The sequence below is a fragment of the Ambystoma mexicanum genome, chromosome 8, assembly GCF_040938575.1.
Source record: "Ambystoma mexicanum isolate Mex_15411 chromosome 8, UKY_AmexF1_1, whole genome shotgun sequence".
NCBI lineage: Eukaryota > Metazoa > Chordata > Amphibia > Caudata > Ambystomatidae > Ambystoma > Ambystoma mexicanum.
Window position 1 is genome coordinate 631,788,580 of NC_090929.1, and position 17,573 is coordinate 631,806,152.

Consider the following 17,573-nt stretch of genomic DNA (forward strand, 5'->3'; position numbering starts at 1 on the left):
ATAATGAATGGTTCAGTTTGACTAAATCATGTCCTGTTAGCCACGGACTGCAAGCAGACTTCCCTTGAACTCTGACCTTACTTCAATGGTCAGCCTGCTCAGCATCCTCCATTATATCATGAGACTCGGCGGTATCACTACATATTATCTCCACCAAAAATATCGCCGTATATATGGTCGTCTGGAACGGCCATAGGTGATATTTTTTTGGGGGGGATAATTTTGGGGTTTTTTGGGAGCGGGGTTGCAGAGGTGTCCCCAACTCATTTAAAAATAATGCATGGGTTGCGGGGGTGTCCCCCGCAGGTTCCATGCCTTAATATCGCTGCAAAAATATGGCGATATTTTGGCGGGGATATTAACACATGGAACCGACTCAGCACTCATCCATCTGCAATTCTGCCACTCCAGCCATGTCTGCTTTATGTCTGAGCATGCTGTGTTGGGAATTTGTAGAATCTGGAGTATTATTCATCTGTAAGTCATGATGGAATTGAATCCTCCATTTTAAGGCATCCTATGGCACTGCACTGCGGCAGGTGCAGGGATTGTTTATTGAATTGGATGCTTGCTTCTGATATCCGTCACCTTCAAGTCACAGATCTGTTGTACAGCAGGGCCAATCCAGTCTCAGTAATTGATTAAGCTCACTGATGGTATCATCTGCTATCCAACGGTCGGAAAGGGCAAAACTGCAGGAGCAAGCGCTCTAAGACAACCGGTTATTATCAGTAGTTTGGGTTTCCCTTTTGGGACCTTCTGTGTGTCCTGGGTGATTTGCTCGTTTCTTCTCACGTTCTTTGGTTAGAAGCCGTACTTGCCTATGGAGTGACCTCCTGCTTTGCCGTGGGTTATCCATTATCCTCCGCTGAATTTTACCCATTGTTACTCCTTGCAAAAATCGTTTTTATAAAACATTGTTCTGGGGCTAAATGTTGTCCAGGATGTTGTGTCCATCTTAGATTCTAAAGTACACACTTGCTCACTTATTTTAATGCTCTACTGCCTTGCAGCTTTTGCTTTAACGTCCTCTTATCTCAACTTAAACTTGAATTCTAATTCTTAAATGCCTGACTGGTGACTGCAAGCTTGCGATGTTAACTTGACCTAGATATTCAGAAATGCAAGTCTGGATCAAGTTGGCTGGTCACCATTGGTGCAGTAACCTTTTGCCAGAACTAAGCGATTTTGGCTAACCTGCCCATGGCTCCTTAGGCAGATGTAGGTACTGCCTTCCTCTAAAACTGGCTTCCATAGATGGTTCTCGCGGATTTGATATTCTTGATTATTTTCCCCGAACTCACTTGAGCTCTTGTCAGTTCCTTTGACACCCTCTTGTAGCCTCTTTGCCCGTTCTGTCCCTTTCTGAGTATTATTTGACCTTCGGACAGCCTCTTAAATAGTTGTTTTAAAATTACCCAATAATGAGTCTGTGCTCATGGTGAAGACCTCCTTTATCCACTTTTTATTACAATATGTTAGTAAATATTAAAAATACATACATATTAATCAATATAACCTTTATTAAAGTTAATGCTACACTTGCTGCCTTGTGTCGGCTTCAGAGCTCGTCCCTGTCCCGTCCTTTCAACCGTGGACTTGTTTCCCTCACTTCAACTGGACCTTCTTTATAAGGAACACGTTTCTGAAAGAAGGAAACCCATGAGGCTGCTTTGGTTCTGTAGGAAAGCTGAGGCAAATATATGCTGTCTCATTGAGTCAGAAATGCTGGTAAGCTAGAGCTAATTCTAATTGCGTGTTGATCCAGTTACTTCTCTTGGTCCTGGCATGGACCCCCGGCCACTGTGTCCTCTTGGCTTTGACAATGGCTGGGCACTAGATGCTGTTCTGGTCATCATTGTTGTAAAGTCCATGCCTTATTGGCTCAATAAACCCTGCTTTCCCCCCATGTTTTTGAGCACCACAAAGGGCAGCCTCCACTTTTCAACATTCAGCATGACTTCCTTTAGCCCGATAACTCACCTTTGCTATGGTCAGGGTATTTAAAATGCCAGGTGCTTAATATTTGCAGTGCTTCCCTTGCACTCCCCTGCTGCCTGAAGCCTTCCAGTGAGTATTCTTTCTATCCTGAAATTTCAAAAGATCTGATCCATCGATTTGCAGCTTCTTAGTTAATGGCTAATAATTGTAGAAGCGCGCTCTGCCCAACAGCGCACGACATTGGACGAATTGAGGTTTTCATGCATTTTAGTGAAACAGCAGTCGTTGTACTCTTGTACAAATGATGATCTGCTGATCGCACATATTTAATATTTAACAGCGATGAATGGTGGCGCATTCTCACATTGCCTAATCCATGGAGCATTGTATTTACACCACTGACCTTCCGCTCATATGTACAGGGTATTGGGTGTGGCAAAGTGATTCCAAATTCATATGCTGGTAAGGAAGTCCCTGTAATCCCAAGATTCTGCTCTTAGGACTTATTCATGCTTGCACTTTGGCAGGTGCCCGTAGTTCCTCGTATTAGCGATTGACTGGGGGGATCAAACTTTTATCCATTTTAGCACTTTTGTACGGAACACCGGACTTCGCCTATGTTTGATTGAGTAGAGTGGCAATACGAAACACCTAGAACTCTACTAAAGGTTTGTGTCTGTCATGTTGCTGACCAATTAATGCAACATTGTGTGCACAACTATTAACTCCACATGAGGTGGTCTTTTTATCATCCCCTTGAGTGGTAAAATAGGTAGTCTTTTTAAAGTCCCCTCAGAGATAAAACGTATTTAAAACTAAGTGTAACTTTTTTGTACATGGTTTCATGTCTTTTTTTGCTGTTCTGGGTAATTGTGTTATCAGGCGAAGCGGTGGCATTTCACCCTTCCCCCATTCTCTTCCACTGCAGCTTCTGGATTTGATTCTGCCATACATCCATTGGATTGCTCTACAATCCATGTTAAATGCCTCCCGCCGTGCGTATATGGCGGGAGGCATATGCACTTGTCTACACTGTGAAGTACAAATATATATGATTCTGGGTCTGCCTGGATTTGTATGCATTGTTTTGCATTTCATAATGCAAACAAGGAGACTTGGAAGAAAGAAAGGGACTCCAGTGCACAAACTTGAACAGTAAACTGGGTCGGCCCCTATCGAGTCAAGCTACCTCCCAAACTTTTCTATGTAAGCTGACTACATTAGTTTAAAAACTTAGGTTGTTTGGAGGGTGCTAGCATGGATTAAAGAAACTGGCCTCAGCCCAAGGCCAGACTAAACAAAGTACAATTGATGAACTATGCTCCATCCGCTCCTTATCTCCCAAAAATAGCAATCAGGAAAATTGTCTCATACGTGAAGTTACTCATTTAGACTAATGGAACTCCAAATCACAAGAAATAGATAGTAATATAAAGCACAAAATCATCAAATCTTCAAAGATTTAATGTTCATTTGACACACAAAGCCGACACATGTTTCGACCTCCACGAGGTCCTCATCAGGGTTTAATACATAGTCCAAAAATGGCATTCCATCGATAAGCTCATCAGTCAAGCTTAGAATCAGTTACAATCTTGATCTCATCTGCTAATGACTGGTCTTGTACTGAAATAATACAGAATTCGCAATCATAAATATCTTCTTACGCATTGAGTTGCTCCATTTCCTCAAATCTTGCATCTGTTGCTCTGTCGCGTTTCTAAGATGCCGTCAGCACTTTGAAATCAAACGCAGCAAACATTCCTCAAAAAAACAACTCCTGACTTGATTGCATATAAACCAGTGTGGTTGTTACACCCACTGATCATGTGAACAAGTTGTTGGTGGTCCCGTTTGTGCAATTTGCACTTTATAAACAAATCAAACACTGCTATGGAGTTCAAACACAAGATTGTTCCTTCCCTTTTAGGGCACAAAAATTAAGATCTTGAAGAACAATTAATTAAAAGTAATAGTGATGTTTGTCAGTGAGGTAATCTCTTGCTGTTGCGATATCCATGGTCAGCCTGAAGTCGTAAGTTCAAATCCCTCCATAAGCGACTCATGCCTTTTTCCTTGCACAATCCATTAATTGAGTAGCATTACATTTAGAAATGGTAATGCCCATTTTCTTTTTAAAGGACTGCGAAGCAACATGTTGCTGTGTAACATGAGGAGGGTACGGTGATAGAATGATATAATATTGCTACAATTGTAAGGAAATTATGATTTTGGGGATGCAGTGCGATGCATCTGGAGAAGAGGGATACGAGGGGCTGCAGACTGGGTATTCAGGCTAGGGAGGGAAATGCAGATTCAGCGTGGGCTTGGAAGGTTCCAGAGATTATCAGTCCATGAGATGATCTTTGAAGAGGAAAATCTTCAGCACCTTTGTGAATTGATGGTGAAAGGAGGCCAGTTTGCCTACCTTTTTATTTTATTTTAACATTTCTGTGAATTGCCAACCATCTGTATTTCCTGACTGCTCTGCCAAGTCACATTCCCTCCTCATCCCACTTCTTCTATGACAGGGGACGCCACTGAAGACCCCAAATAAGTTAGCTGCGCCCATGTGCTTTCTCAAATATGAACAAACATAAAGATGCATGAGTCAATTACAACTCTGAACACCACGCTTTTCTGGGACTATGCTTTAGAATGGACTCTTCAATTCAGGGCATGTGAGGGGGACATATTTCATCAAATCATTAGATGCCACAACCTGGTTCTTTGTGAAATTTCCACCTTTTGAAGGCCACACATAAAAAAGATTTATTTGAGTCGATTTTGTGTGCTCATCAAAAATGCCGAAATAACATGAAATCGAAGAGTTCACCCCCGACAACTCCCTTAATTCCTTGCTCCCGCCTCCCTACTGTCTCCTCTCGTCCCAAGCATATTCACTCACTCGCCCACCACATTCACACACACACATGCAACAAGTTACATTTTCCCCTTGCCTCTCACTCCTCCTTCATAAACGTTCCTTTTACATACACACACAAACACACCTCTGACTCCCGTGACTCCTCGTCTGGGTCCCGCCATGCCTGTCGGCCCCTGTGCGCACCCATGTCCGTACCACAGTCCCTCTGAGCAGTCTTTCTAAATCAGTCTTTTTTTTAATCAATTTTGAAAAATATCAATGTATTCACATAGTACCCACATCCTTGACCATTATGGTTGTGAAAGTGAAGGACACTACAATACGCAATGGAAAAGATTGCATGGATAACAGACAGATTCAAATGATTGTGTGACGCACAGTGAGACTTTCTGAATTGGCTCAAGCCTGTTCAGCACACATATGGCCTGGTGGGGGTTGGTGGGGGGTGGGGAGGGAGAAGCAGAATTCATCTTTGCCGCTTGTTAAATAAGTCTTTATACAGGATGACTTACTTCTGCCTAAAAGTGAAATGCATATATCATTTCCCTTATCTAACAGAAGGGCCATGTGATATGTCCTTCTATACGTGAATTTACTTCCATGAAATGACCAGTTTGAAAACTCAGCTGGCCTGCTCCCTGCTCGGAGGAATGTTGACACAGTAAGGTTGACCCACACTTCACTGTTAAGATGTATTTTCAAAATTAACCGTGGGGTGGATTTATTATGGTGAAAAAGAAAGACACTAAAGTCTATCCAAACCCAATCAAGGTAGGTAGAGCAGTACGGGTTAGACGTAGGAGGGTGTGTGAGAGTGGTCTAGGGCTACAATGAGTCCCCACAGAATCGCACCAATAATTCCAGTTAGACAGGTAATTACAACAATATATAAGGCTTACACACTAAAATGATATTTCTAGTCAAATATTGTCACACACTTACTATAAAACATATATACATCCACCTTTAGAAGAAGATGGAAATAATTTGATCCAATAACCAGTGTGAAACAGAAAGGTTCTCTAATGCATAGAGTTCAATAGAAACACTTCAGAGAAACCATAAAACAATTCCCTAGTGCTTTGTAAGTCCAGCCATAAGATGGCTTAGGGCCTTGTCATAAAGTCACCAGTTCCAAAGTTATACTTTTCAGGTTGGTTTACTATGTGAATGGATAATGCCAGTGGTTGTGACTCGGAGTTCAAGAAGTTAAAGAAAGTTCAAGTAAGTAACTCTCTGTCTCTCTATATACTAGGATAGGCCTAAGAGAGGATCCTTGACCAGATCAGCACCGATCTAAGTCAGGAAAGAGGGAGATGGGGACATGGCTTTATGCTCATTTACCTATATGGAGGACTGGGTGGGGGATAGGTATGCTAACTTACCCTGTTGGTTCAGATTTCTCCAGAGACCATTGTTCTGGGTTCCATTGGGGATACAATCTTCCTTACTTCGTCCGGTCGAGGGAGGCCCACTTTCGGAGCTGGGATTTAGTTTCAGTTGGTCGCAGTGCCTGAATCTTGGTTCCAGGCACCTTCCAGCTCAGCACCCTTATGAAGAAAGGGTGAATACTTCTGCATAGCTGGTGACCTCAAAACCACTCCAGGGAGCGAAGAATACTGATTGCATTGGGAGTCACCATAATCAGGTGGCAACAGGTGATCTTCAATTGACGAACAAAGGAGCAGGGCCCTGCATGGCTCCGATTGATGCAAGAAGACTGAACATGCAGGAGCAGGGGTCTTGTAGTTCAAGCTGAAGATCCTTAAAGTTCCCAGGATGCACTCTGAACAGTGATGGTTTCAGCAAGGTAGCCCATGAGAAAGCTGTTTAGCCTACCGGTTGATCCAGAGAGTTCCAAAGGCACAGATCCTCGACCATGGGTCGAGACTGGTTGCTTCCACTGGTCATGGGGTTGAAGCACCTATTATGGCCATCTTAAGATCAGATAAAGGGGCAGGGCTTCAACGGGACTTCGGTGCAGTTAATGCTGGTCAGCTGCAAAGATTGTCCTCTGGTACTAAGCGGCTACATATCTTTGTTGAAGATTTGGCTTCAACAATCTGTGGAATGGCTGCAGGAGTCTTCATTATTTCCAAGAATTAGACTGCAAGCTCACCAAGGTCCACCATTGGTATGGATCTGCCTCATTAAAACTGGCAGTAGCTAGCCAATCATGGATAACCACAACCCACACAATCTGCCCAGCAACAGACATTCAGGCACATGGATACATGGATGTGGACCGTGACCAGACAGTCCCAGCCCTCACTTACAGCCACACACACAGACCACCCCTTGGCTGCGAATGAAGTGGCTTTCCCCATGAAAGTGCATTCCATGTAAGGCAATTCAAGACCCGAGGGGGCAGGAAGAAGGCCAGAAAACAATATGGCTATATGGCCAAAAGGCAGCCATAAATCTTTTGTCACAGCCATCTTAGAGTGCTAGCCACTCTTTGTAGCCATTTGTGGTAATTGCAAAAGTGCACGATTAGGAAGTTCAAAACATGGTGGAAAAATATCTGCTGCTACCAGCTCATTCGGGAAGCATTGTATTTGCAACCCAAAAGTTACAAAAGAAAAAGAAGATGCAAAGTATCCTAACTGCACTTCCCTTTAGGGCAATGTGTGCCATTTTAAATCCATAAAACAGTCTCTCTGTATTTATGACCTTATGGACTCATACGTCTCCCCATAAAAATGAGCGCAAAGCAAGGAAGTGAAGCAGAAGGCTTTACTTACCTTCAAAAAGTCATATCACTAGTCAAAACAAAGAAAAAAGGTGTCCCATAGAAGTCTATGGGAGGAAACCAAAAAAAGAAAATATTTCCTAACATTGACCCTTTCATGGAGCGGTACAGATCAGCCTTTTTCTTTTTTAGGTCCTGAAAGAGCAAACAACCTTTCAAAAACAGGACCCTGAAAATCTAAAATATCTATGGAAATTGAGTGGATTGAGTTTTAGAACGACACCCAGTAGTAGAACCTCTGCCGTATTCCTTAACGTTCTCCTGGTAGATTTATACTCCTTCGGTGACTCCTGGAGTTAGCCCCTCCACTCCTTGTTACCAGATTGGAAGTACCAAACATCCATTTCCAACTTTTTTTCAGACTTTAAAAACAGAAAGCAAGAGCATTTTACTTGTATCTAAGCATTGCCTTTAAGTGTTTGCAGTTGTGGAAGCCATTGACTGACAATTCCAATTCTGGAAGTATTTTAACTTCCAAAAATATGTAATGACTCCCACGTTTTCAGCCATGACATTTATGACTTCCTCTCAAAATGTCAGCTGCAACTCTGATTACACTTGTGGACGAAAGTACACAATCTACCCTAACAAGTAGCAACTTCTTTATTGTTGCATCTCGCACCACTGAGCAGCGCATGCTCCGGTGGAAGGGTACACACTCTGCAGGAACATGCAGTCATGTAGGTCTCATGGTGGGGTATAGTTTGCTGAGGACAGTGGGTAATGGCTCTTCAGATCAGCAGAGGACTATGTTGGGCAGCAGAAGATTATTTAGGATGCCCACCCTACACCTTACAAACAGAAGTCTGCTCGTACATATTGGCAGTTGGACTGGTGCCTGATGTATTACATTTGGACTTGCACACATTTCCCTCTGAGATATGGGGTTCGAGGGGGCATAAAATGTTATGCACATGACTAAAACTAGAAAATAATAAAAATATACCTCCACAAAGGCTGCCTAATGTTAGGAAAGATTTTCTTTTTTTCTGCTTATGTCCAATAGACTCCAAAGGCCAGCCCAATCTTTTTGATATTATCTGCATCCTGACCTGACCTTTTGGAGGTAATTAAAGCCATCAACTTTACTTCCTTTGCTTTAGACCCCGCCTTGTATTTTTAAAACTGCACACATCACCTTACCTGGCCATTTTGCACCTCTGCTTTCCCGGGCAAAGTGGTGGTCTGTGTGTGTACCAAAAGTGGGGGCTGTTGCATGTCACCCCTTGTGGGGGGACATGGTACCTTCTAGGGGAGACGTCATGCTCACATGGAGTAACCATGTGACCATGTTAATAAAAGGGAAGAGCCATTTCCGGCTTCCAGCATGGTGTCGTTGTTTGTGCACCATGCTGGTGCAGCACTGTATGCATGGGGCCTAGCCACGTGGCCCTCATCTCGGACGGCGACCCTGCTGGGCAACAGCGTCCCCCTGTGGATGCCTGGACCATGTGATCATGGTCGAATGGGCAACCCTGGCCTGGGTGCCCCCAGAGCCAGGGTTGCATTATGCTGGGTGCCCCCAGACCCCTTGGGTAACTCGGGTGATCCGGAGAAGGCAGGGTGATCCCTGCCAATGGTTGGCCGCGTGACCGCAGCACTGGTGAGCACATCGGGGGATCCTGACGTCGGGGAGGCCCGCTCCGGTGACCCGTGGGTGGGCCCCCAACAGGGGCTAGGTCTGTCTGGACCCAGTCCACATCCAGGCCACAGTTTGTCTCTTGCTGGGCAGATGTGGTGGGCAGAGCCTGTCCATGATTGGACAGCAGATGCCAGTTTGTATGGTGTAGATCCTTACCATTGGTAGGCTTGGGGGAGACACAAGTGCAAATCCTTGCTAAAAGGACTCTTGTATCCATTCCAGGGATGATATTGGAGCCAAGACCCCTGCATTGAAATGCAGCCCACTGACGACCTGAGAAAAACAGTGTCAGTCATGCCCCAGTGAAGCCCTCCTACTATCTACAGATCTTCAGAAGGCCCTTGTTGGTTTTTCAACCCCTGGACTCGTGCAAACGACATGTCTCAACCCTTGCTCGAGGATTGGTACCTGCTGAGTCTTTGGAAGTGTCTCTATAATACCCAGTGGATTGACAAGCTCTCCTGGGCTACCTGGTTGCATTGGCTGCTGTTTAGAGTTCAACCTAGAACTCTGCAGACCTTAATCTTGTGGAACAAGACACATGTCCCTGCCGTTTTAGCCTTACTGACTGAAGAGAAGCCGTGCCGGGCATGCCTCTTTGTCCTCCTCTCGAGGATATCCTGTTGCTGCCTGACTGTGTTGGTCGCGTTGCAACCCACTTCGTCCTGGAGGGCTCCTGAGGTCACCTGCTCTGTGGAGGTCTTCATCTCGTCATGTCAAGGAAGTAAAGCTGTCCGTTCTCCAGAATCGCCTCATCAGAGTCCTGGACTACCGACTAGCTGCACCAAATCCTGATGCAAAAAAGTAAAATATGCAACACGGCCCCTGGACCTCCCTTGACCGGACAAAGCCTAGAAGTAAGTGGGGCCATCACATTCTGCAACCCTTCAAGTGGTTGCTGATAAAATCTGAGTAAGGAGTGCGAGTTTGCATATCTATTGCTACACCACTCCCGCCATAGTGTTGTATGGGCGTAAAGTCCTAAGCTACCTTTTTCTTTCCTGGCTAAGATAGGTGGTGGTCTGGTCAAAGATCCCCCCAGGCGTCCTCTAGAGTGGTGGGATTTAGAGAGAAACTAGTAAGAACTTTTCTTCCCTTTTTATTCTACGTCTAGATCTAGAACATTTACCTGCATCTGTTGTCTTTGGCAACTCTTGCTTGAAAATCACACAGTAAATCCTCCTCAAAAGTATATATTGTGGAACTGGTGACTTTTGGGCACTAGCCCCCCAATTCCCAGCAGGGTTGGTCTAAGAATTGAGGACATTCATATAGGTTATCTTGAGTGTTCACACTGTTTGCTACCAATTTAATTAACTGTCTCCTCCTAAATTGTGTTTTGCTCTATTTGTCACTTGTTTTACCATACACAGTTGCTCCTAACATTTCCGTTAAAAGTTGTGCAATAGCAAGTGAAGTGTTGGTGTTCTACTAGTAGAACTCCAAATAGTTAAAGTATATATGTATAAGATAGTAGTTATGTGACAATACTTACCTGAGGTTTGCATTGCTTAGAGTGCAACCAAAGGCCTAATACATAATTGTACATTTTTGTATGTCTTCTGTCTAACTTGAATTTTTCAAGTGCTCTGTGTGTCTCAATGTAGCCCTAAACACTCTTGCATCCTCCTGAGTCATCTTGTTTGAATTTGGCGACACCTCAGTGTCTTCTCCCTGTTCACTATACTAGGGTGGCCTCTCAGAATCCACCAGAAGGGTGGATTCTGAAAACCCATCGTACCATGGTTGCTGAAGAAATCTGAAGGTAAGGCAAGGTGAATTTGCATATTTATTACACCCTTCTCTAGCTGCCCCCCCACTCCTCTGTTTTTTTTGTTGTTGTGGGTGCTCTGTTTTCTAACAATGTACTTACCTGTCTCTAACTGGTTCTAAAATGCCTTTTGCTCGGTTTCTCATTATTTACCATACTCATTTACTTAAGGTGTTGGTCTTAACATGGCTTACTTTTTCCAAACTCTGTAAAAGGTAAATTATTAGTGTTCTGTTAGTGGAACACCCAAACAGTAAATGCATATGTGTGTATAGTTGTAGTTGCACTATCAAACATGCTGGCTGTCCCCAACTCTGGCTGGAACTGGGGAAGTTTCAAAGTAACAGAGAAGGTTCTCACACCAGGAATAATTTGTAAATCAGTATGAGCCAATTTCACAATTCTGCTCAACCATCAAGTGTGGCGCTGAGTCTTGTCTATTGATCCGAGATTACAGCAATTATATCTTCTGAATCACCCGGAGATCTCTGCAAACATAATAAACACACTGCTCAAACACTGAGTTAACTGAAGTACATCTCACTGAACACTCCAGAATCAATCAAATATATTTTTTAATTTAAACATAATCAGACATACAAATAATCATAATAGAAACGAGTACAATAATGATTGACAGACATTACCATTTTACATAAAAACACTAAAACCACAAAGAAACAGACAGTGGAAGAATTAACCACTAGGTCCCACAATTGAAACCTAACTGTATAACTAACAGAGGGAAACTCTGGCTTCTCTATGTGGAACTTTCAAACCTAGTTGTAGTTGCAAGGCAATACATACCCGAGGCTTCTATTGTGTTGTATTTTCAAAAGCCTAATAAATAATTGTGTATTTTAGTACATCTGTCTGTGTGTGTGTGTGTGTGTCTCAATGTAGCCCTAGATAACTCTCAAACCCTCATGGGATTCAATCCTCACTGTTCTGCTACCCTCCCTTGATTGAGTTTGGCTAGACATCAGTATCTTCTCCCTGTTCACTATAGCAGGATGGCCTCTCAGAATCCACCTCAAGGGTGGATTCTGAAATTCCATTTAAACAATAATTCTTGCTCGTTATATCATGTTTTCAAATAAATTAAATGTTGTTGTTAATGCATGGTATTTTGTCCTTTGCAGCCGCAGAGTATCAATCCAAAAAGCCACCACGTGTTTCACTTTATTTGAGATACTCCCTACAAATGTTAGTGAAGTACAGATCTGTGAAAATGGCAAACTATGGAGTGTTTCTCAAGGGGAGGGCAGTTTAAAATGGATAGATTGTCTTGAGGCCAACTGGGTATTTTCTAATGATCGCCGAAATGTACTTCAGTATTAATTATATGCCACAGTCCTGGTGAAGCAGTGGGAAGTGGGAAGCGTGTGCTGGGTTTATTGATCCTCTGTGGTGACTTTTGCAAATTGTCATGTCACATGACCAACCTGTGAACATTTACCAATTTATGCAAAGACTAAGAAAGATAGCTTGCAAATAAACAACTGTAAACAAAACAGACTTGACTCTTTTTAGTAAAGCAACACCGGCATGGCAAAATGTTACCACCTCATTTTAAAATTGTTTAATACTTTATATTGTTTGCTTTTTGTTGGGCTATGTTTTACTATTCCATCTACTCATTACATGTATTTCTTTTATGCAGCTCATTCAAACTACTTGGCCCAGTCAGCTGTGCCCCTGCGACAGGAGACTCATGGAGGCGAGGATGTGGCTGTTTTTGCCAAGGGCCCTATGGCACATCTCCTACATGGTGTCCATGAGCAGAACTACATACCACATGTCATGGCCTACGCGGCTTGCATTGGCCAGAATAAGGAGCATTGTACGTCGGGCACAGGGAGAAACAGCCCAATGGTTTCTCTGTCAATCACCTGTGCACTGCTTCCACTCACTGTATTACGTCTACTATTTTAAGAATGAAATGCCCACCTTGTGGTTTCCCGAAAGACTACATCATGGAATCCAGAATTAAGCCTCACCATTTGATCAGAGAACTCCAACAACTATGAGGCCAATAAGTGTTTGTGGATCTAGGTGTCATGAACTACCAAAGGATCAGCACTGTCGAACTCTTTCTCTGGATGCTGTTAAACAGGGGAACGACTGCTTCTAAATCAGGGCTGCATAAGAGCATCACTTTATTTTCTCTGATCAATAGCCGATCCAAGAACAGGTTGATGGCTTTTTAATAACAGGGTGGCGGCCGTGCACTATAAGATCTGCTCCCTGAGGGGGTCTTTTCCTTTCAGTGGTCACAGATATTATTCTGGTCACGGTGATCTGCACAGTGTGACACCCGGGCTTGGATCAGATGGTGCATGCCCTGCGAAACTGACTCCGGGTCAGATTTCTGCCATACCTCAGACCTGTTTGACCCCCGTCTAGTGCAAGATCCTATCTCATAAATCATTTTTATAGTATGTCTGAACTCTGTCCTCCAGAGGGTATTTGGAGGTGGATGTTGAAAACCAGTAAACAATTTGAGAGGGTTGGGATGAAGGCCCCACAAGTGCCTGCACTTTTAAATGTTTAGCTCAGGAACCCTGTGCCCCGACCTGCCCCCTGGCCCTAGACCCTGCCCACTCTTGCCTTCCCCTTAATTTTTCCACACTGTGATAATCCTGTGTGTGCGGCAAAAGTCAAGCTCAGGACAAACTTGGGATCAACTAGTATACAAATATTTTAATAATTTTAAATGTGTTTTTAAGTGGAATTTTAAAATGACAAGACTCTTGCTGGCATTGAGCTCTAAGTAAATGCGGGGAGGAAAAATTGAAAAAGGAAACAGGCGGCTGCAGCCTTGGCTAAGGTTGATTGTCCAATTGAGTGTGGCTTTTTAGGATGACTTCCAGAGACTGGCATAGTCTGGGACCTCATTGATGAAGTGGTGAACACACTTCACATGTCCATTTTGATGACTAGTAACTTGTGCCATCTAATTAAGAAACACACCCGCCACACTTTTTTAAGGGCGTGAAAGCTGTTGACATTGGTTTGGGGGTCTTGCTTAATCAAGGGTATTTCTGGGCTGAGCAGTTTGGTCAACCTTTGATCGCTATGGAACAGCCACTGGCCAGCCAAAGGATTCTGCTGCTGCAATAGGAGGGCACCAACCAAAATGGTCTCAGGACCACAGTTGGTGCTTGTTGCTCATGAAGCAGCCTCACTGCACCAAGAATTCTGCTTTGTGGCAGTCCACCGCTGTGATCCAAAAAAGTGCATATCAGCAGAGACCCTGAAGAGCATATGACAGTTAACCTCAATCTTGGGTAGCAATCATCTAGAAATGTTATTGTACTCCTCGTGCAACACCCTCCATAGTCTCAACCTTTGTGAAAACTGCCACCTGATGGTACAGACTGTATACTGTCTCCATTTTTAAATAACAAGCGATTGGAGAGCACCATGGCAATGTACACTGCCTCCAGGCCTCTTCGTCTACTTCCCTCCTAATCAACTCCCCTTTTTTCCATCCACAGGGCTGATGAAGAGCCCCAGAGGTTTACCTGACCTTCCATCGACACCACCTCATCCCTGCCAGTCTTATAGAGGTAGCGGGTTTTCAGCAAGTGCTGTCAATTCCCCAAGGCCCAACCCGCCTCTGCCAACTCAACATTGATACTTCTAGAGACCAAATATATTTTTATTTGTGAATGCCTGAGCCGGGTTTGATCCACTTTGGCTCTTTTAATGTCAATACATGTAGTGTGTTGTGTACCAATAAACTGGCTGAGATTTTATTTTGGAAGTACTGATTGGTCTTTCTAAACTGCAAAGAAGATTTGATTGGAGGGCAATAGAAAGAGGACTTATGAGTTTGCTGTTGCATCTAATAGTCTGGGCTCTTGAAGTTCTTGTACAGAAAGCATTCTCAGGGGATTTTCTACTTATGTGACTCAATGTTATTACACAGTGAACGAAAAACATATTTAACTTGCAGCAACCCCTCAGCTATTGCAGTATGCTGATGTTTAAAAATAATGACCAACATTGATGATAACATTTCAAAAAGGAATCTCAAAAAGACAATACACTAAACCAAATAGAACGTTACTGGCTTAAAATGGTTTATAGTCATTGCAACAAATTCCTACCATCGACATACCATTCCATCTAAAAAAGGCATCGAAAAAAATGGCATCGAATACATTTAAAAAAAAAATCTTTTAATGGGGGTCCCTCTCAACCCCCTTTTTTAACCTTTAAAACCTATTATAATTAAACCAAACCCTTTACCTTTAAAAAAATGCATTTGATGCTTTTTTAATGCAATTTTTTCTATGGTAAGGCTTTCGATGGTATTGCATTCGATGCAATGGCCAGATACCCTTCAAATCTATGGTGTCACAAATGATCCAACAGTTCCAAGTAAGTATCTATAAACTTACAAAAATACACAGTTAAATGAAATTTGAATTATTTGATGTGTTTACACTACATAGCAGTTCCATAAATATGCATTTTTACTTTGTGTGGCCAAAGTGTTCTCTTTAAAATAATCTTAATTGCGACTTTCGTCTGACTAGGCTAACGTGTTTCGGACCTAGGTGGAGCACGTGTTTCCGCCACTCATGATTCTCCAGGGCCTTAAAAAAATATGTATGGAAAATATTTGTGTCTCCATTTACTCAGATGTATAGTTTGTTAAAAATCATTGATTGATACCATATTCAATAATATTGCTTCGCTCACCCAAGCGTCCCCAGTTGAGTGAAGCGGCTCCAAGACCCGTCTGGGCCTTAGTTTAGTATTTAAAAGGTTTTTGAGCCCTCCAGCCCTGGGTGCAGCTTTGTTCCTCCGACCCTCCTGGGTGTATCCACTTCTCATTCCCCAGCCTCCTTCTGCCTCCCAGATCGCCCCACCTACTTGATAGGCGACTATAGCAGTCTTGCCTGGCCTAGTCGCCGCCAGTGCCTGGTGATCCCCTCTTTTCACCCCGGCATCCCCAGGTGAGTGAAGTGGCTCCAAGACCCTCCTGAGCCTTGGTTTAGTATTCAAAAATTTTGTTGAGCCCCCCACAGCCCCGGCGTGCAGCCTTGTTCCTCCGACCCTCTCCGGTGTATCCACTTCCCATTCCCCACCCTCCTCCTGCCTCCTAGACCGCCCTCCCAACCCTGATAGGTCAGATCACTGGTCATAACTGACCTTCCCAGGGCAGCCCTCTGCCCGTGCCCGCCTGCGGCTAAGGGCCCAAAGCAAAGGGTGACCCTTACAAAGGCGGCTCCAGATTGTGTCTGCAGGTGTTAGCAGGGGAAGCCTGAATCCAGCCGTCAACCAGCTGCAACTATCAAGGTAGGCGTGGCCTGGGTGCAGAGTACAGCTATCTACTTACTCAGAATTCGTGCCACTTCACCTGCACTATGAACAGCCCTGCGTCATACACCTAGAAAATTGTTCATGTTAATCTGATTTGCACCAAGAAGGTGCTTCTGGTGCTTCTGTGATTGTACTGTGCATGTGCCTGCATGCGTCGCACAATTAGAAACTTTGCATTGACTCACACTCAGAAAATTGTTTGCATTGTATTGACTCAAACCTAGAAAGTGGCCACTGTAATAGTACTGTGAATTTACTAGCCTGCGACGCGCGCTCTCACTTAGAAAATTGTTAGCATTGCATTGACTCACACTCAGAAAATTGTTAGCATTTTATTGACTCAAACCTAGAAAGTGCCCACTGTAATTGTACTGTGAATTTAGTAGCCTGCATCCACAATTAGAAACTTGCTAGCATTGCCTTAACTCACACTTAGTAAATTGTTAGCATTGTATTGACTCAAACCTAGAAAGTGCCCACTGAGATAGTTCTGTGAATTTACTAGCCTGCGTCGCTCACTTAGAAATTTGTTAGCACTGCATTGACTCAAACCTAGAAAGTGCCCTCTGTAACAGTACTATGGGCCTCATTACACGGAAGGCGGTAATCCAGGGTGCTATTAGCACCCTGGACCATGCCGGTAAATTACCAGCACCGCCTTGGCGGAAAGGGGATTTACCGCCCCATTCCAAGGTTGGAGGGGCGGTAAATCCCCCTTCCGCCATTGCCCTTCCCCATTCCCATTTCTGCCCCATAGGGCTCTATGGGAATGGGGAAGGCGCTAATTACGGCACCGCAATATTGCGGTGCCGTAATTAGCTCCGAGGTCCCTTAGCGGGTTGGTACTTAACGCCTGCAAGAAGCAGGCGTTGATTCCTCCAACCCGCAAAGGGACCTCGTAGTACGGCGGTAAGGGTTAACGGTCACCGTTGCCATTAACGGTGACCGTTAACCCTTACCGCCGTCCGTGTAATGAGGCCCTATGAATTTACTAGCCCATGTCGCACAATTAGAAAATGATTAGCATTACACTGACTCACACTTAGAAATGCGTTAGCTTTTCATTGACTCATACCTAGAAGGTGCTTAGTGTGACAGTACTGTGAATTTACTAGCCTGCGTCGCACACTTACAAAACTATTAGCAATGCATTGAGTCACACTAAGTAAATTCTGCTGTCTCTGTGTTTGGCCTTTCTCCCTCCATCCTGGTATCCCAAATCTAAGCGCTGCTGTTTCATCTT

At 43.8% G+C, this 17,573-nt stretch overlaps 1 protein-coding gene across 4 annotated transcripts in view; it reads left to right on the plus strand.

Annotated features, from left to right (window-relative positions):
- Positions 1–14,754, plus strand: part of LOC138472257 (alkaline phosphatase, tissue-nonspecific isozyme-like) — a 472,404-nt gene extending 457,650 nt beyond the window's left edge. For all 4 annotated transcript variants that reach the window (XM_069610359.1, XM_069610357.1, XM_069610360.1 and 1 more), the window contains exon 12: positions 12,657–14,754. In XM_069610359.1, coding sequence (XP_069466460.1) covers positions 12,657–12,928 — 272 coding nt within the window. In that variant the 3' untranslated portion in view covers positions 12,929–14,754. The remainder of the gene's footprint in view (positions 1–12,656) is intronic.
- Positions 14,755–17,573: the final 2,819 nt, after the last annotated feature.